This window comes from Equus przewalskii, chromosome 3, assembly GCF_037783145.1.
Source record: "Equus przewalskii isolate Varuska chromosome 3, EquPr2, whole genome shotgun sequence".
Lineage (NCBI taxonomy): Eukaryota > Metazoa > Chordata > Mammalia > Perissodactyla > Equidae > Equus > Equus przewalskii.
The window spans coordinates 87,439,521-87,458,911 of NC_091833.1; the positions used below are offsets into that span (position 1 = coordinate 87,439,521).

Consider the following 19,391-nt stretch of genomic DNA (forward strand, 5'->3'; position numbering starts at 1 on the left):
AAGTTCAGGTCCTTAAAACGAAGATAATTGTTTGCCGTGATGCAAGATGAAGAGAGTGAGTAAAGTGGAAGTTCTACAGTAGAAGGTAACAAGATATAGAACTTACAGTTCTGTCAGAATGAGAAAGCTTAAAGATTTGTGGCAGTGATATTTATTTTTGCTTCTAAAGGATGTAATTCTGTGTGATTTGCTCTTTTCCAGTTATTTTGAATAATGAACTAGGCCAGTCTCAAGTCATTGGCTAAAGAAGAATTTTGTTTTATTGTAGTTTGTAATGGAGGATATACATATGGACTATTAGTGTACTTTTAAAGGATGAAAGTATTTGTGTCTCAATTAATATATTTTATCATTTTTTTTAACAGGACATATTTTTGTTTATTACCAGACAATTAAAAGGTTTGGAGGATACAAAGAGTCCGCAGTTTAATAGATACTTTTATTTATTAGAGGTAAAAAAGAAAATTATTTATAAGCATCACACTATTTCACATTGTAGAAAATTCTTTATAGTAACTTTATAATGTAAAATGAATCTTTTTTTGTTTTATACAAAGCCCACTTAATAAAGTGTCTTTTACAATCATTTTTTCCTTCTCATATCCTGAAAAGATAAAGTATCTTCCACTTGAAAAACTGTTACATTATTTGAAACTTTTATTTTCATCTTTCTGTTTTTATTCTTTTCTAATCCAAAAAGGAATTAAGTTGAATTTGAATTTTCACTGCTCCTTATATTTTGTGTGTATATATGTCTACCAACTTTTAACAATTTAATATTTTTCAGTTAGAGAAGGTTAATGCCCATAGCTATATATCTTTTCAAAGGTCGAAGTACATGACTATGTTAAAATTGTAATTTTATATGTTTGGCCTTTATAACTTTAATATAGATTTCTAATTCTAAAAATTAAATTTTATTGAGTTTGCTTTTGTGTAACTGTTCTGTGACTGTGTAAATAATTGTTTTTATTTATTTATTTAAGAATTTAGCTTGGGTTAAATCATATAACATCTGCTTTGAATTGGAAGATTGCAATGAAATTTTTATTCAGCTTTTTAGGACTCTCTTCTCAGTGATCAAGTAAGTTATTTTGTAAGCATTTCTGTTTGTTTCTTTTTCTTGCTGTGCATCTTGAAGTATCGTGTACTGTGCATATACACTAAGATCTTTCAGAGTTACAAGGAAATGTTTTCCTTAGAAGACTTAACATGAAGAGGAAAATAACAATTCTGTTGTCTGAAAGCTGCCTTTGCACTTATATTACCATTTCAAATTATGGTATCAGTTATGTTGGTTGACTCTTGTAAAGCAAATGGTATGAGACCTTATATAAGAAGTACTAAATTATGAGGTACAAATTATAAGTATTATAAGTAAGTACCATTAATAAGTGCTGGAAGATATAATAGCTAAGTGGTTAAGCACACTAACTTTGATATCTTCTCATTTTAGAGCTAGAAAAAAATCTTAAGCAATGCTCTTTCCTTATAGAAACAGGGAAACTAATGCACAGTGAAGGAGCATGGTATCTTGCCCAAGGACAAATGGCTGAACAGGAGAGCCCAAACTGATTTCAGTCCAGTGTCTTGTTTTCTGTATGGTAAACCAAGCATTGTTATGAGAGATATTCTACAGCATTACCTTATATACAAACATATATATTTCACATAAATTTTAAGTTTTCTAGTAGCTACATTAAGAAAGGTAAAAAAAAAAAACCAAATGATATTTATTTAAATAATATACTTTATCTATCCCACTGTATCCAAAAGCATTATTATTTCAACGTGTGGCTTTAGCCATATACTTCGTGTTCAATAGCCAAATGGATGTTAACTAATGGTTCTATATTGGACAGCACAGCAGATTTTTCTGTAGGTATTTTGTGAGTACTATATCATGTTTTCCATTTTCTTGGATAGAATGGTAAAAACAGAATTTAACATGGAATAAACAGGAAAGGACTGGACTACCTGGTTTAGGGATAGAAGCTTGTAAAGACATTGCATGAGAAAAGGTTTCCTGTGGCAACTGACTAACCAAAGTCAGTTAAATAAATGGTAAAGTATGTAAACGTTACCTTTTGTATTAGTCAGCTTTTGCCATATAAGAAGACAGCGCAAACATGGTAGCTTAAAACAACCACCATTTTATTTAGCTTGTGATTCTGCTTGGCAGTTCTTTTTGTTTGGGCTGGACTCAGTCCTGTATTTGCAGTCAGTTGGCTGAAAATCTGGCATTTGGCTGAGGTAAGAGAATAACTGGGTCATATGTCTTTTTCTCATCATCCAGTAGGCTGGCCCAGCTCTCTTCATATGCTGACTGGATTTCAAAAGTAGCAAGCCCCACTGCACAAGCACTTTTTAAACCTCTGCTCACTTCATGTTTACTTATGTCTCATTGGCCAAGCAAGGCACATAGGCAAGTCCAGATTGAAAGGTTGGTTAGATGGGCTCCATATCTTGAAGAGAGGAGCAGCATTTTAAAGGCATGTGCATACAGAGATGAGAACAATTTGTGGCCATTGTTTGCATTCTACCATATTTTTGCAACTTTTTCTTTTGAAATTAAAATCACCACCAACAAAAAAACCTTCTGAAATCGTCATCATTCTGCCCCTTGTGTGACTTTATCCACTTAAGTCTGCTTCTCACTCTGCAATTATAATTCTTTCCTCTCACAATTACTTACACACACCTTTTTTTATCCTATTGATATTTTTATTTCCTGAATCTAAAGAACTAAATTTATTGCTCACCTAATTATCTAATTAAAATAATTTTCCATGTGATAACGAGTAAATAAAAGACTTGCCTTTTGAAAGAGGAGCTTATTGATTTGTATTTACTGGCACGTTTACCATGTAGCTGGTGTTCTTCATTCCTTTGTGTAGGTGCAGATTTCCATCTAGTGTTATTTTTCTTCGGTCTGAAGGACTTCCTTTAACATTTTCTATAGTTCAGCTCAGCTGCTGATAGAATTCTTTCAGTTTTTATATGTCTGAAAAAGTCTTTATTCCACCTTCATTTTTGAAAGTTATTTTCATGATAAGAGTCCTAGGTTGATAGGGGTTTTTTTTCTCTTTCAGTACTTTTAAAGATGTTGCTCCATCTTTTTCTGGTTTGCATTGTTTTTAATGAGAAGTTTTTGTCATTTTTAATCTTTGTTTCTCTATACATAATATAATGTATGTTTTTTCTTTACCTACTTTTAACAGTTTCTCTTTATTACTAGTTTTAAGCAGTTTGATTATGATGTACCATGGCACAGTTTTCTTCCTGTTTCTTGTGCTTAGGGCTCATTGAGCTTCCTAGATATGTGGATTTACCCTTCTGATTACTCTTCCTAGATGCCCTATGAATTATGAGATTTTCCACTGTAGTGGGAATATGCACTATTGTAAGACCTGTGTGAGTTCCAGGGATTATTCCCTCTTCTCCTTTCAGGTGATGCTTTCCCCAAACTCAAGAAATTTCCTCACGTGTGTGCTGATCACTAAACACTTGAAGACTGAGGGGGCTACCGTTTGCAAACTTGCTCTCTGAGTGGCTCTCTCCCCTCTAGTGTTCTGCCTTGCAAACTGTAGCCTCCCCAAACGCAGGAAAGCTGTTAGGCTCTGCCAGGATCTTCCCTCTCTACACTGCAGTCTGGAAATTTACCAGGCAGTAAGCTGAGAAAATTGTAGGATTGTTCACCTCATTTGTTTCCCTTTCTCAGCAACATGTGCCTGATATCCAGCATCTGAAAACTGTTGTTTCCTCTCTTTTGTCCAGTTTTTCAGTTGTTTTAGGTGGGAAAGTAAATCCTGTCCCTGTTATTCGTCTTGGATGGAACCTGTGGAAATAACTTTTAAGTTTATTTTCATCTCTTTCCTTCATTTCTTTCCTGTCCCCAAGAATACATGGATCTGAGAGCTAAATACTCTCCAGTTTTTTAGCATTAAGCTGAATATCTCTATTCTTCAACCCCTACTCATACCTTCCCAACACACACGCACACACACACACACACACATCCACCCACCCACTATATAATTGATTCTGCAGGATCTTGGCGTTTCGTAAAATAAACAAGGTATATGAGAGAGGGCATGTGGTGGGCGGCAGGGGAGGGGTCCTTCTAAAACTTGTAGAAAATTGTGTACCTAACGATGTGACAATTTTCCCACCAACTTTAAAAATTTTCCTCTCTGCTTTTTACCACTAAGTGCCCAATAGGTTTGTTATACATTATATTTCAAGTTAATTTTTAAAAAGTTAGAGGTGAGAGATATATGAATGATTCTAAACTTTAGTCTTGATTTAAACTTCCCTGTATCTATAGTAGTAGTAAATCATTTCTCTTGATTTGTCTTTGCATATATATTCTGATAAATGTGAAAATGGATAGATCAAGTCTTTGGTTAAGATGCAGTCAGGAGGAGGGGCTGGCCCCGTGGCCGAGTGGTTAAGTTCGCGCCCTCCGCTGCAGGCGGCCCAGTGTTTCGTTGGTTCGAATCCTGGGCGCGGACATGGCACTGCTCATCAGACCACGCTGAGGCAGCGTCCCACATGCCACACCTGGAAGAACCCACAACGAAGAATATACAACTATGTACCGGGGGGCTTTGGGGAGAAAAAGGAAATAATAAAATCTTTAAAAAAAAAAAAAAGATGCAGTCAGGAGGAAAGAAGCCTAGATGTTCTACTAGTTATAAACATTTCGTAGCCAGTCTTTATATCAGACTTCTGGTTTTCAGGATTGGTGAACTAAAATCTCTAGTGGCAAAGATATATAGAAAAAATTACTTGTATGAGCTTATGCTTTTTTCTGTGTTTATAGTTTTAGCTTATCTTGAGGAATGTTTTAAGATCTAAAAGGATAAAAAGGATTAATAGCTGTCTACCGTCATTATCTTGTACATTTTTTTGTTTCCTTAAAGTTTTATCACCTTGAATCTGGGGGCATGTAAGCAAGTTTGTCCTTTCTTTGAAGCTGACATTTTTGTTTGGTTAAATTTAACGCACTCTTTGAATCTTAAATGTGTAAGGACTCAATTTATTTTAAAGTAATTGTGTAGGGACTTAATTAATTTTAAAGGTCTTTGTTTTTGTAAAATACTTTACAACAATACCTTACAGCTGTTGTAATAGTCAACAGAGGGGAAGAAAGGAAATAGAGCAGCCAAAATTTCTTTGCCATTATTGGCATGGTTCCTTCAAGTGAAAATCCTTTTACATTTTAGATAGTGTTTTAAATTGAGAAGTTTCATTTTCTTTTTGTGAGCCTGAATTTCTTTTTATTTTCTTCTTCTTTGTTTTTTGCTTTTTTTCTTTTAGCAATAGCCACAATAAGAAGGTACAAATGCACATGCTAGACTTGATGAGTTCTATCATCATGGAAGGTGATGGAGTTACTCAAGAATTATTGGACTCCATTCTTATTAACCTCATTCCTGCACATAAGGTCTGTATAGTATGAAGATATTAAAGGTTAATATTTAAAAATAGTACTACACATGTGAAAAATAATTGTTTTTCACCATTTGTAATCCCATGTAATTATTCCCACCATCATCCTCCAGCCCCAAGTAAAATGGAGTAACACATCAGTCTTGTAGCTATTATTGTTTTTAGAAGATATATCAGTTAACATGCGGTATTGTGGAAGATTTTCATTCAGTTAAGTGTTGCTTGTTTTCTGGAAAACTAAAAATGTTTCAGATTCACCACTCGTATCTAATCTGGGAAGTATAATGTGTTGGAGTACTGTCTTGGTTAGTTTTTTTTCTTTTTCCTTTTGGAAAAGAAAATGTATTTCCTTTTTTATAATATAGATGTGGAGCAGAGGAATTTGTATTTCTTCTCAGAAGCCATATCCTACATTTTTCTTAGGCACTTTCAGAAAAAGATCTGGGCAGAAGTGGAAACTATATGGTTAATATTACAGGGAAAAGGATGATTCAGAGCTGTATATTTCTCCCTGTTCCCTTTTTCTGTTTCTCTCTGCTGAGTCCTCCTAAGGAACTGAGAGACTTAGCTCCCCAGAAGCTCCTCCACTGGACTGCACTCAGGCCTACCCCACTGATGATATATGTACCCTCCTGCTTTTTTGGTCTAATGATTCAGTGACCTATTATCAGGTGTTAGATGAACAATGTACTTACTCACAATAAGATGTAATTAATTATAAATTTTTTCTCATGACTCTGACTCTGTAAACATCGTTTGCATTTTATTAATTCAGATGAATCTCTGTAATTGGTCAAAATTTTGAGAATATAGCAAAGGGGAATATATGTTAGGCAAAATAAGAGAGAAAAAACTTTGAGAGGAATAGTTAGTGTATTTGGTGTTTATATTCTTGTTAGAGTGTTTTTATGAGAAGTAAATATACCCTTTTGGGAAGTAGAAGAGATGCCTTAATTTTGAGCTAATCTTATCCTTTTGCGAATGGAATAAAAGCCTGGAGTAATGCTCAGGAAGCTATGGCTTATGGAGCAAATCTGATCCATTGCCTATTTATGTAAATAAAGTTTTATTTGAACACAGCCGTGCTCGTTTGTTTTCATTTTGTCTATGGCTACTTTCACACTGCAACAACAGAGTTGTGTAGTTGCAGCAGTGACCGTGGACTAACAAAACTTAAATAGTTACCATCTAGCTCTTTGCATAAGGCTTGCTGAGTACTGACCTAGAGTATAGAGTTTCCTAGCCTCTTTTTGGGAGAGGTGCAAGATGGTGAATGAATCTCAGTTTGGTCCAAAACTTCAAAATATAGAGATGTTAATAGGTAGTCTTCAAAAAAAAAATTCCATTTTCAGTAAAGTTTAAAAAAATTAAATATGTATCTTTTCTCTAGTCTTTCTCACACCCTTTAATTTGTTGCAGTGTATTGGGAATCTTGAGGAGCAAGATTCAGCATTTCAAAATATAGTTGATTGAGAATTTTGCTTGGAACACTTTCCAGGTCTACTCCTCCTCAGAGCATACATTGGACAATGAAATACTGAGAGATGGTGGGTTAGAGAGGGCTGTGTGTTTATTTGTTTAGGATACATGGCTATAATTGGTTAACAAACAAAACCAAAAAGCCTCAGGTCCATTTTGACTTTAGTAAAACTAAACTTAATATAGGGTTGGGCTTTTGGCTAATTATCCTAATGTATTTTAGTTTTAGTTCATAGTTGTGCTATTTGCAACTTCTTTGTTTAAGACCACTTAACTAGAGCGTATTGAGTAAAACTTTGATTGTAATTCAATTATATTTTTTGCTTCGTGTTTTGTAGCTTTGAAGTCTATAGTGTTCTAATGGTGTTATCTCATAAATTCGTTGTAACTTTGTATATTTTTATTGTGTTTCAGAACTTAAACAAACAGTCCTTTGACCTCGCTAAAGTGCTGTTGAAAAGGACAGTCCAGACTATTGAGGCATGCATTGCTAATGTATGTATTTATACCTATATTTATTCCATAATTGTGTAATTCTTAATCCATTGTACTAATTTGTTAGAACCTTGCACATAGAATTCTATTCATGCTATAAACAGTTTCATCTATTTAGAACAAATATATAAAAGAACTGATGTGTCCGAATGTGACCAAATGCAGCATAACTTTATAAGCTTTTTTGACATTTTTAAATGGCACAAGTGATGGAGGATGTTGTTTTATGAAAACTTATCTCCAACTTCCACCCCCTCTTCTATTGCCTTTTTGTGTTTATCTTTATATCTTCTGGACATGCTGATCTCTCACTTTCTCACTTCATCTTTGTCTCTGTGTCTGTCTACGTATTTTCTCTTCATGTCTCTAGGTTATTCTTCTGAACCTTTTTGTTTCTCTTAAATAGTTGTTTTTATTGAATAAAGTTCTTTTTTTTACTAAAAAATCAATAAAGTAATTTGGAACAAAAAAAGAAATATTTATAATTCTGCTATCTTAATGTAGCAATTAATTCCATTGCGCATTTGCTCACACTCATACCTATTTTTTCACATACTCTATATAAAATTTTGAATTGTCTTCATATATATATTTCCATATTTTGGCATTATCTTTTTATTTATAATATGAATCGCTATAAGTGTTCCTTTGAATTGACATGTACCCATAATTTACCTAACCATTTCTCTCTTGTCTTGCATTTAGATTTCTCAGGGTTTTCCATGAATGTAACATTTATCTATTGTTGAATTATTTTCCTCATATAAAACCCAAGTAAGAGTATATTAATCTAAATGATATGAATTCTTAGTATTATTTATATTACTAAATACTTAAACATGTTAAAAAAAGTGTTTTCTTGAATAGTACAAGAGTATACAGTGAAAAGTATCTCTCCAAACACCAATACTCTATTCTCAATTCTCAGAAATAGCCATCACCAATATATTTTCATATATCCTTGCAGAATTAGTGTTCTATGCTTATTCACGTGTGTGTTTAAATTTTGTTAAAACTGTTTTTCTTATTCTTTTCAAGATCTGCATAGTAAATAGGAATATTTTCTAACCCATAATGTGTATTGCTTTTCAATAGAAATATAAAATTTGATGACACTACCAGAATATATGCTTGCATCAATTACACACAACTCCCTCTTTAGCATTTTTAACTTAATATTTTTTTGTAAGTCTGTGTGTGTTGGCAGGGAGTGAAGGTGTCTTTTTATTTATGCTCTTGATAATTTATTCTCTTTGTTTCTTCCTAACATTCTTTTAAATTATTAGTTAGCTTTTGTATCATTACCTTTTCCTTCTCTTTGTCCTCTGAGTCAAAATGTATTTGACTTTCTCTAGGTATTTTTTAAAAACTTACCCTCCACCTTTAAATACTCTTTATTACTAAACTCATGGAAAAACTAGTCAGACTTAAATAAATATCAAAAAGATTGAGACAAAATTTTCTCTGCTATAAGGAAATATCTCTATAAAATTCTGTCTAGTGAATTACACTACCTACCTAAATTATTTTGATTTAATGAAAGTCAGAATTCCTAGAAATGTCACCCTAATTTGAAAGAAAGCTAACAACTCAATTCTTTTTTACCTTTCTCCCTGTAACATTCATAATTTGATGTTTGGAGGTTTATTTCTTCTGTTTTGGTGACTGTCCTATTTAGGATTAGTAACTGAAACATCTGTTTCATCTCCTTCCATTGTATATGTAATGCCCAATTATATTGGTTTTTTTTAACATGTGTTTATAAAAACCTATCCAAATTTTTAAATGAAGTGGGTATTTTATTTTTGTTTTAATATCTCCTATAGTTTTTCAATCAAGTCCTGGTGCTGGGAAGATCATCAGTAAGTGATTTATCAGAACATGTATTTGATCTGATTCAGGAACTTTTTGCTATAGATCCTCATTTGTTATTATCTGTCATGCCACAGCTTGAATTCAAACTGAAGGTAAGACTGACCATAATTTTTAAGCCCATTAAGCTTTAAGAGAAAAATATATATGGCATAGTTTTTCTCTAACTTTAAAAGAAAAAAATGTGAGTTCAATTTACCTTATATTTAGTTAAGGTATACAGCTTTGAATCATTTGAATAAAACAGTATCTCTCATCTGGGTGATAGGAAAATGTACATTGTAAAATTACAGCTTACCTAGTTGTTAAATATCAGATATATACAGTGACACGAATAATAAAGATGAAAAATGGTATTGTCCTAGAAATTTATAATGCATGTTGTTATTAAATGGTGTTTATTAGTAGTTAGGTATGTTTTAGAACATCAAAAGATTTCAAACTGAGTGCTCAAAGGGTCTTGACTACAACTTTATGACCCTTTCATAGTATAGATCAAGAACAAAAGTTCTACTGTATGACTTGAGAATGTATCTATGTTTTTTTATAACCAACTAAGCAAGCAATTCGTAAGTCCTCAAAAAATATGAAAAATTTAGACAGTTGATGCCGTATCCCAGCTGAACTACAGAAGATGACACCTTATATTTGCTTAATATTCCAGACTTTTTGAAAGGCTTTTTATATTCAATATCTTATTTGATCCTTAAAACAATCTGTGATATAATTAAGACCAACTTTACAGTTTCACGTTTTGAGACAAAAAAGTCAAGATGAAATATTTTGCGTAGTTACACAATTCAAACAGATTTGGGATTAGAGCTTTGATTTTCAGACTCTTAAAACATGTATACATAATTAAGAATTGTCCATATTGTCTTTATTATAAGCACTTGTTATTTATAGCATAAAGGACATTGTCCCGGGCTTCTAAGAAACTGTTGTATGGAAAATGTTACATAGAGAATAACATTTTGTTTGTTTTGTTTTTTAAGATTTTAACAACAGCCTAAAGATGTTTCCATACCAAATTATTTCTAGGTATAAGGCATTAAAATATTTTCTCCCAATCTATTTATAAAGTCTAATATGAAAAGTCAAGCCTCTTAATCCTTAAACAATGATAGATGGTGAGAAGGAATTAAGAGCTATACTTTCAGATTTCCATGTATGGACTGAATGTAAACTGAGGGGAGCTAAGCTATAGTGGTAGTTCATACCCCGTCTTCTATTGGTTCATTTATGTAAAGCAGAGGTTGCTAACAAACTGAATCTAGCCCAAAAATAGGTTTTCTTTGGTAGATATTATTTTAAAATCTCATACAAAGAGTTTTTTTCTTTTTAGTTTCTAACATTGAATGAATGAATTTAAAAATCAGATTTTGTTTATAAGTTCAGACGTATGTGTTTTCTTTTTTTAAAAAAATCAGATGATTTGGCAACATTGAGCCCTTATTTCTAGATGACAACAGAATGGCTAGAATTGAGTAGTAGCACCTTTTTAAATGAGTTATGAGTTTTTCAGTTTACCACTGTTCCCAGTTACTCCTTTATCTTTTTTTTGTTTCTTTTTGGTTTTTTATTCTTTTTTTTTATTGCAGTAACAGTGGTTTATAACATTATATAAATTTCAAGTGTACATTGTTATATATTTCAATTTCTGTGTAGATTACAACATGTTCACCACCCAAAGACTAATTACAGTCCATCACCAAACACATGCCTAATCATCCCTTTTACCCTCCCCCCCACACACACTCCTTTATCTTATACCTTCTCTTCTTCATTGATACAATTTGCTTTATAGGCATACTTTAAAGGTACATCAGCAAGAATGTTTTCCTTAGATTCTTTTTTTAAAAAAATTAACTCTCTAATCAGTTACTGTTATTTTTGACTATGTAGTCTCTGTAAGTACAATATATGTAATACAAGGCCATTGATTTTTATGTTTTTCTGTGTTCTTAGATAAATTAATACCTTTTTTTAACTTCATACTGAACTGATACTGTGTCTAAATAATAGTGATAATGGAATATTTTATTGTCTTAAAACAGGTGCCGTTGCCTGGGTTCATATTTTCTTCTGACTGCAACCCTAGCCTGTACCAGTATTAGTTTTCTCATCACAAATGAAGAAACTGAGATTTAAAGTAGTTTAGATACTAACTATATATAATTAGGATGCCTCTTTTTGAGTCACCAGTATGTATTAAGTGGATAGCCTAGAAAGTTTTTATGGCTGTGGTGATTTTCTGTAGTTATAGCTATAAGTCGTATAGCTACAGCTTTTCATAGTTCAGAGTCCTAGGTTACAGTCTTCTTGAGGGCAGTAAAAATGTGTGAGAAAATGCTTCAAAATAACCATTTGTTTGATTTTACTCTGTACTGGGCACTTCATACAGTGGTATATACTATCTACCACATAGGTCCACAGAGAGTATTCTCTCATTTTTAAGGGATACCCTGGAGTTGTGCTTCTCACCAGCCTTGATTATAGTTATCAGGAAATTTGCTACCTTTTACATTTAAGACTTCCTTCATGGAATGCAGAGAGAGAGACTGGCATTTACATTTATTCCCCAAATTTAAAAACATTTTAAAATAGTCATAATTGCTGTAATTTGGTTGGAATGAAAATTTTCACAGAGAATTGTTCTGAATCAATTACTTTGTAATTAGAAACAATAATAGAGTTAGTGACCTCTTTTAGCTAGGATTGAAGAGAAATAAAAACCTGCTGGCCATTTGAAATTTCTTTTAGAAAGTCACTGGTTGGGGACAACCCCATGGCCATGTGGTTAATTTCGCATGCTCCACTTCTGCAGCCCAGGCTTCACTGGTTTGGATCCCGGGTGTGGACCTGCATATGGCTCATCAAGCCATGCTGTGGCAGCATCCCACATAGAAGAACTAGAATGACTTACAGCTAGGGTATACAACTGTGTAATGGGGCTTTGGGGAGAAAAGAAAAAAAGGAAGATTGGCAACAGATGTTAGCTCAGGGCCAGTCTTCCTCAAAAAAAAACCCAAAAGTCATTGGTAAATTGTTAATGCAGAATTTCTAAATTTTGCCTACTTTTAAAATTATCAATATATATATATAGGTATTCAAACAATGTATTATATAGTATCTTAATGAGATAATTTTCACTTTGGGATAGATTAATAATACAGCTATACTTGAGAGACACCAATGATTTTGCACCAAAAACAAAATTGCCATCACTATAATCATATACCAACCTCACTCAAAGAATATATTTTAAATTTTAAAAAGGCAAGGGGCACGTTTTCACTTAGTCTTATTTCAGTAGTTAAATATATAGAGGTGAAATGTCACGTTATTTGAAATAATTGCTAAGCTACTAAAGTAGTCACCCAAAAATAGAGCAAAATTTCCACTTTTTCTAGTGTTTGATATTTAAGGGATAGATTTATTTTTCTTAAAAAAAAATATATGTTGGCTAGTCAATTGGACTTATTAAAAGGCAGCTCTAGTCTGCATGTTGTCACGTTGCTCAAGAAAAACTTTGTCAAAGAAAATCATTTTTGTAATTGTGTTAAAGCCTGATACCGTTTTCATTTTTTACATCTGTTTGATGTGTGTGCCTGTTTTACCCAGAAAACCCCCTATTCCTGAGATTTAAGACATCCATAAGGAAAAGACTATATCTCATGTTCTTTTCTTTTTTAACTTACTGTCTCTTCTCATGAATATTTGTTTATTGAATTTCTGGTATTGCTTTAGACACACCTTGTATTTGAACATTTCAAAAAAATAGCAATTATTTTTAGTTATTGCCTTTATTTTGCTAGTGAATATGTGATTTTTAGGAAGTTTCGCAACTTTTTAGTCTTTTTTAGGGTTTCAGAATAATTTATATTAAGATGTAACATCACTAGTGAAACTGAAACAATTTTCATAGCATATATTGATACAAGATAAGAAAGTAGGAGGCCCTTATCAAAAAATAACTTTAAAGTTTCCTTTTTTGTAGTATTCAGTTCGCCTGATCTTTTAGATATTCTTGCTCTTTTATTAAGATTAGTTTTCCTGAATCATGACATTCTTCAGTATCATGTTCTTCAGTCAGTAGGGGATCCTTGATTAAAACTTCACATATCAAAACTTTATTTGATAAGGGTTTATATTGGAGCTCCAGGAAAGATTTCTTATAAAGAAAGCTTACTAGGACGGAAATTATTGGCAGCTTCGCTCTTTATAGAATTTTTTTCTAGGACTCTTAGGGAATGTTTGAATTGATTGATTATCTTCAGATTTCTACAACGTCTGTGGAGATTGCAAACAAGCAGCAAAGTAGGCATAAATTAGCCTACTAATTTGTGGATGAAATAAGAGCAAAGAACCAGATGATCTAACGTAGAATCAAATCACTTTCTGCATGTAAATGAGAGCATATGATATTTTAAAGTTCTCATTATAAGCAGAAATATGAAGTTGTACCTTCTTGGAAAAGTTTCGTGTTATTTTCTGTAATCTGATGAAAAAGCCTCCGGCTTCATTTATTTTCTCTTTTCCCTTAGAGCAATGATGGAGAAGAGCGACTAGCTGTTGTTCGACTTTTAGCTAAATTGTTTGGTTCTAAAGATTCCGATTTGGCAACACAGAATCGTCCTCTTTGGCAGTGTTTTCTCGGACGGTAAGAGAACACACAATTTTATGGATTCCAACTTTTGTATTTTGGAGGCCAGCAGTTATGGTCCACTTGATTAAAACCATATATATCAAAACTTTAATTGAAATGTGTTTGGTTTTTTAGTATCCATGTTGCTATCTTTCTTGGAGATTAAGTTGTAGACAAATTTTTTATGAAGAAAGCTTATTACCTACCCACATAAGAGTTCTTAATCTTTTTTGTGCTAAAATAATGTCATTAGAATAGATAGGCAACATCTGAGAATGTTCAAACTCTTAAGATTTTTAAATAAATTATGAGACTGAAGACATAACAGTCCAGTCCATGCTATTTTTCACTCCAGCAATTTATTCATTTACTAGTGCTTATCTTTTTGGTTTGTAGCTTATCTAATTACATGATGGGTGTTTTGAACTATTTTGGTATTATTGCATGGTTTTGAAATTGAAAATATCATTGTTCTTCACTCAGATAGTGTTTAATAATATTCCTTCTCAAGAACTTAGAATTATTACACTCTATTCAACTTGGTGGTAAGGTTGAAAAATCTGTGAAATTTATTAAATTCCCCCTTGCATACCATGACATGTTTCTTTGCTTTAAACATTGGAAAGTTGGTTTTCACCCTGTATTAGTATTCTGGAGACTGTTTGAGATTCAGCATTGTTTAATTCAACTGGTTTAGAAGATGGGCTCAGAAATTTTCTTAAAGTGAATTCACCTTATAATCCTTATAGCAATCCTAGATTAAATATTAAAATATAACAAATCTGAGAAATATCTGACGCTGACATGATTTCTTAAGTTACTTGCTCAGAACAGGCCATTTTGAAGGTCTTAACTAGGAATAAGTGTTGACGGTTTGAATGATTAAACTTGAATTTATAAGAATTTAGAATAGAGCTGGCCCTGTGGCCTAGTGGTTAAGTTCAGTGCACTCTGTTTCAGTGGCCTGGGTTTGGTTCCCAGGCATGGACCTATACTACTCATAGGCAGCCATGCTGTGGCAGTGACCCACATACAAAGTAGTGGAAGACTGGCACAGATTTTAACTCAGGCCAGATCTTCCTCAGAAAGGGAAAAAAAAGAATTTAGAATAGAGGGAAGGAAGCAACTGTACTTGTCAATATACACAGGAGTGATTCTGTCCTTGTGATTGACATCAGTATTGATAGCAAAACATATAAGCAAAAATACAAGAATTCATATTTCACCTGGATTACTGTAAAAAAGTAAATCAATCATAAAAGGCTACTTACATTCATAATTTTGCATTCAGTGCTATCTCTAATAATGGGGCTCTGATTCATAGAAGCAAAGTATTATTATCAGTCTGTTTTACTGTATTATTTTTCTTAGTTATTTAGCAATTAGTGTTTTGGTATTTTGTAATTTACTTGACCATAAGAGATAATATTTTCATTTTTCTCTGGCAGTGGAAATTATCAATCCTAAGTGCAAGGTTTTATTAAACTATGATGATTCTCTCTGGATAAGGAAGTAGGAAGCATGGACATTAAGGCAGTTATTAAATAACTTTAGTTTAATTGATTGTTTTATGAGATCACTTCAGAAATAAGAATATTTCCTGCTATTTAAAATCACATTATTTATAATTAATAAGTGTTGCTTAAATTGTCCAATGATAAATTTTAAATTTGAGAGTTGCTCAGCTTTTCCTTATTATATGCAGTTTTCAGTCTACATGTGGTACTTTGTATTTATTGAACTCTTACACTATACCAGACCTTTAAAAGAGCATTTTAATACAGGTTGATCCTGGGTATATGAAACTTTTGTTGTGAGGCATTATGAGGTGCACTTCATGTACTCATTTTTAAACTTCTCGATCTACCTCTTGTATATGATTTGTTTTCTACCTCACATCCTCCCAGGTATTTTCTTCCTGTAAACTTTTTTCAAGTAGATTTTGTGCATTTTTGAGTATTTATTTTTTGTTTTGTAGCATAGTTTTAAGATCTCAAATTTTTGTCTTTACAAAGTAGGTAGTTTGGGTTGGAAGATGTGTTTATACTGGTGTTTGCTTTAGCATGGTAAACAAATTCTGTTTTCAAAAATGTTTTTGTGGGCAGGCCCGGTGGCCGAGTGGTTAAGTTCGCACACTCCGCTTTGGCGGCCCAGGGTTTTCACTGGTTCAGATCCTGGGCGCAGACATGGCATCCCTCATCAGGCCGCTTTGAGGCAGCATCCCACATGCCACAACTAGAAGGTCCCACAACTAAAATATACGACTAAGTACTGGGGTGGTTTGGGGAGAAAAAGCAGAAAGAAAAAAAAAAGGAAGATTGGCAACAGTTGTTAGGTGCCAGTCTTTAAAAAAAAAAAAATTGTCATCATAATAACGCATTTTCTAATCAATAACTGTTGTTTATAGGCATTTAAATAATATTAGATATGACTTATTAGAAAATAATTATTTTGCCTTACAACTAATATTTAGCAATTTGTTTCTGTGTAGATTTAATGACATTCACGTTCCTGTGAGATTAGAAAGTGTGAAATTTGCCAGTCACTGTTTAATGAACCACCCAGATTTAGCAAAGGACCTCACAGGTAAGCTAGCTGGTTTATTACAAATATGAGAGTAACCACACAAATCTATTTTAGATGTGATCTTTGACCTTAACTTCAGTTTCTGGATAGGTTTTAACTCTGGCACTATTTCAAGTCTATGTCAGTCTGGGACTAGTAAATGATTTCATGTTTATACAATAAAATTACATTTGAAATCTTCATATTGTAATCCTTTGAAATTTTTTGAAAATCATAGCAAGTAAACTCTTCTGTATGACATTGGGTTTGGGCACAAATCATTATACCTATGTGATAATTAAATAAAGTAATGTATCTTATAATAGGCAAGAAAGTGATTATCTTCTGGACTAAACGAGAATTTCTCATTCTCCACTTGAACATAGAGCGTTTGAACCTACTTATTTGGTAGTAGCAAATAAATGGCTTCTATCATAATGCTGTCTACCAGAGAAGAGGAAATAACATTTTTTGTTTTGATTTTGTTTGTATTGTAATTATTTAGGAATTTTTTTAGACGTCATACAGTGTCATTAAGTATTTTATATTATGTAATGTTCAGACCTATCAGTGAACTTGCTTATAAGCCTTTTTACTATTTTTACTATAAGCATTTTTACTGTTTTTCTTTTAATTTGTATTGTAACTTAAATTCTAAAGTATATAAATCAGATATTGTGATTTGGCTTTTCCAGAATAGTTGATGTAAAACCCCTTATTTATTAAGATGTGACTATGCAGTAATAAATAGTGTGGTTTAGTTTATTTTGTGATTATATAGTAGGGTATTGTCACCTCAAAAATAAAATGATTTTAATTTGTGCCACATTTTACAAACTGTTTCAATATAGACAAAAGCTTAAAGCATTTGTCTTTTCTGTCACTCTGAACATGACAAATATTATAGCTAACATTTAGCTTAAGTTTTTTTCTCTTACTACAGAATATTTGAAAGTTAGATCACATGATCCAGAAGAAGCCATTCGTCATGATGTCATTGTTACTATAATAACAGCTGCCAAAAGAGACCTTGCCTTAGTAAATGATCAGCTGCTTGGCTTTGTAAGGGAAAGAACACTGGATAAACGGGTAAAATCTGAGGAATTTTATTCTTTTGTTATTTACTGTGTCTAAATTGTTTGCTAAATACAATAGAAATTATTTTCTATTATATTTAGAGCTTTTCTGTGTGAAAGTCAACATTAATACAATACCAAATAAAGAGGTAATAATTTGTATGTTTCCTACATATCTTTTAATTATCTTCACAAATGAATACATTGGATTCTGTAACTTTTCAGATCTTAGGCAAGGGTTTGTCTTCTAGCTTACCTTTATAAAAAGAATAGCTAAATAAAACAAACTTTTATTTGATCTTTTCACTTACATGATGAGTTTCAAAAGAGTAGTGATTGATTACATATTTATTTCTTATAGTTAGCATTTTCGAAAGTGACAGTCTTATACAGTTAAAAATGTGGGTTGGTAAGGAAAAGTAGTACTAAGAACAGCAATACAGTTACTAAAGAATAGTGTCAGCCATAAGCTAGAGACAGACATGCAAGGCAGGCTGATTAGACATGCTACTTACCAACATCTTTTGCAGAGGTTGCCTTTGCAGTGTGCTATTTTATTTGAGGCATAGTTGAAAACCTGGTGTCTTCTTAAAACCAATGTAGTTTAGCCATAATTTTGGAGTAGAAAAGTGATATTTCTTGGTTATGAAACATAGACGTATTTAAGTTCTTTTAAAATAGTCATAGGAGGCAGATATGTACAGTAGACACTATTTAACTTGTTCAACTGTATCAGTAATTCTAACTTTGAAGACTTTTTTCCCCTTTAAATAAAATGACACTTTCCTAGTGGTTAGTTGGTAACTTCCCTCCCACATACACACCTAATTTAAGGTAATTGCCATTTTTGTTATTTCTGCCTTTTAGAAACATTTCACTCCTCCTTCTGTCAGTGTTTGTATATAGTTTCAGAAAGAGTTGAATAAGTGAATCTTCCTGAACAACATGATATGGTCATAATAGCACCTACTGCACATGTTAATAAGACCTGGATTTTGGTGTAATAAATTAGATGACCTTGGCTATAACCTTTCTGAAATATTCCTCCTCTGTAAAATGTGGGGACAGGACTTCTTAATTTTAGATTTCTTAGATTGCTTGCATTCTTTATTTCATGTAAGAAATGTCAAATGGCATCTGTTACCTGTTGTATGGGAACAGAATTTCATTACATCCACTAAATGGCCTAAAAATGAGAAAATTATACAAAAAATTTGTAGGGAAGTATTAACTTAAATAGATCAATTATATTACAAATAAGTCTGATTGTACAACCTACTGAAGAAATGGCAGTTTTCCCAGATTAGTCTACTGAAATTTGGTGTCTGGCTCATGCAATAAACTTTATACTTTCTAGTGGCGAGTAAGAAAAGAAGCTATGATGGGTCTGGCTCAGCTTTATAAGAAATACTGTCTTCATGGTGAAGCAGGAAAGGAAGCTGCAGAGAAAGTCAGTTGGATAAAGGACAAACTTTTGCATATTTATTATCAGAATAGCATCGATGACAAGTGAGTCTAATATGTTTGTAGAATGGTTGAATATAAAAGTGCTTTTAATTTTTTAAAAATATAACAATTTTTAACAATTTCTAATTTTAGAAATCACTTTCTGTGTATTTATGCATACTATGTTTAAATAAGACTCTAGCCAAGATTGTAAGGAAGCATAATAATAGTGAAATAGGTATGGGCTTTGGAGTCAGACTAGAGACGGTCTGGATGTTCATTCCACCTCTTAGATGTATGTTGTTGCACAACTGACTTAATTTCTGTGCACCTCGGTTTTATGTAAAATGGGGTAA

The 19,391-nt window shown here is 32.6% G+C and overlaps 1 protein-coding gene across 14 annotated transcripts in view; it reads left to right on the forward strand.

The window, feature by feature from the left end:
• Positions 1-19,391, forward strand: part of PDS5A (PDS5 cohesin associated factor A) — a 165,054-nt gene that overhangs the window by 61,218 nt on the left and 84,445 nt on the right. For all 14 annotated transcript variants that reach the window (XM_070615115.1, XM_070615109.1, XM_070615112.1 and 11 more), the window contains exons 4-12: positions 366-452; positions 987-1,084; positions 5,323-5,449; positions 7,348-7,428; positions 9,255-9,395; positions 13,848-13,963; positions 16,440-16,534; positions 17,457-17,602; positions 18,947-19,098. In XM_070615115.1, coding sequence (XP_070471216.1) covers positions 366-452; positions 987-1,084; positions 5,323-5,449; positions 7,348-7,428; positions 9,255-9,395; positions 13,848-13,963; positions 16,440-16,534; positions 17,457-17,602; positions 18,947-19,098 — 1,043 coding nt within the window. The remainder of the gene's footprint in view (positions 1-365; positions 453-986; positions 1,085-5,322; positions 5,450-7,347; positions 7,429-9,254; positions 9,396-13,847; positions 13,964-16,439; positions 16,535-17,456; positions 17,603-18,946; positions 19,099-19,391) is intronic.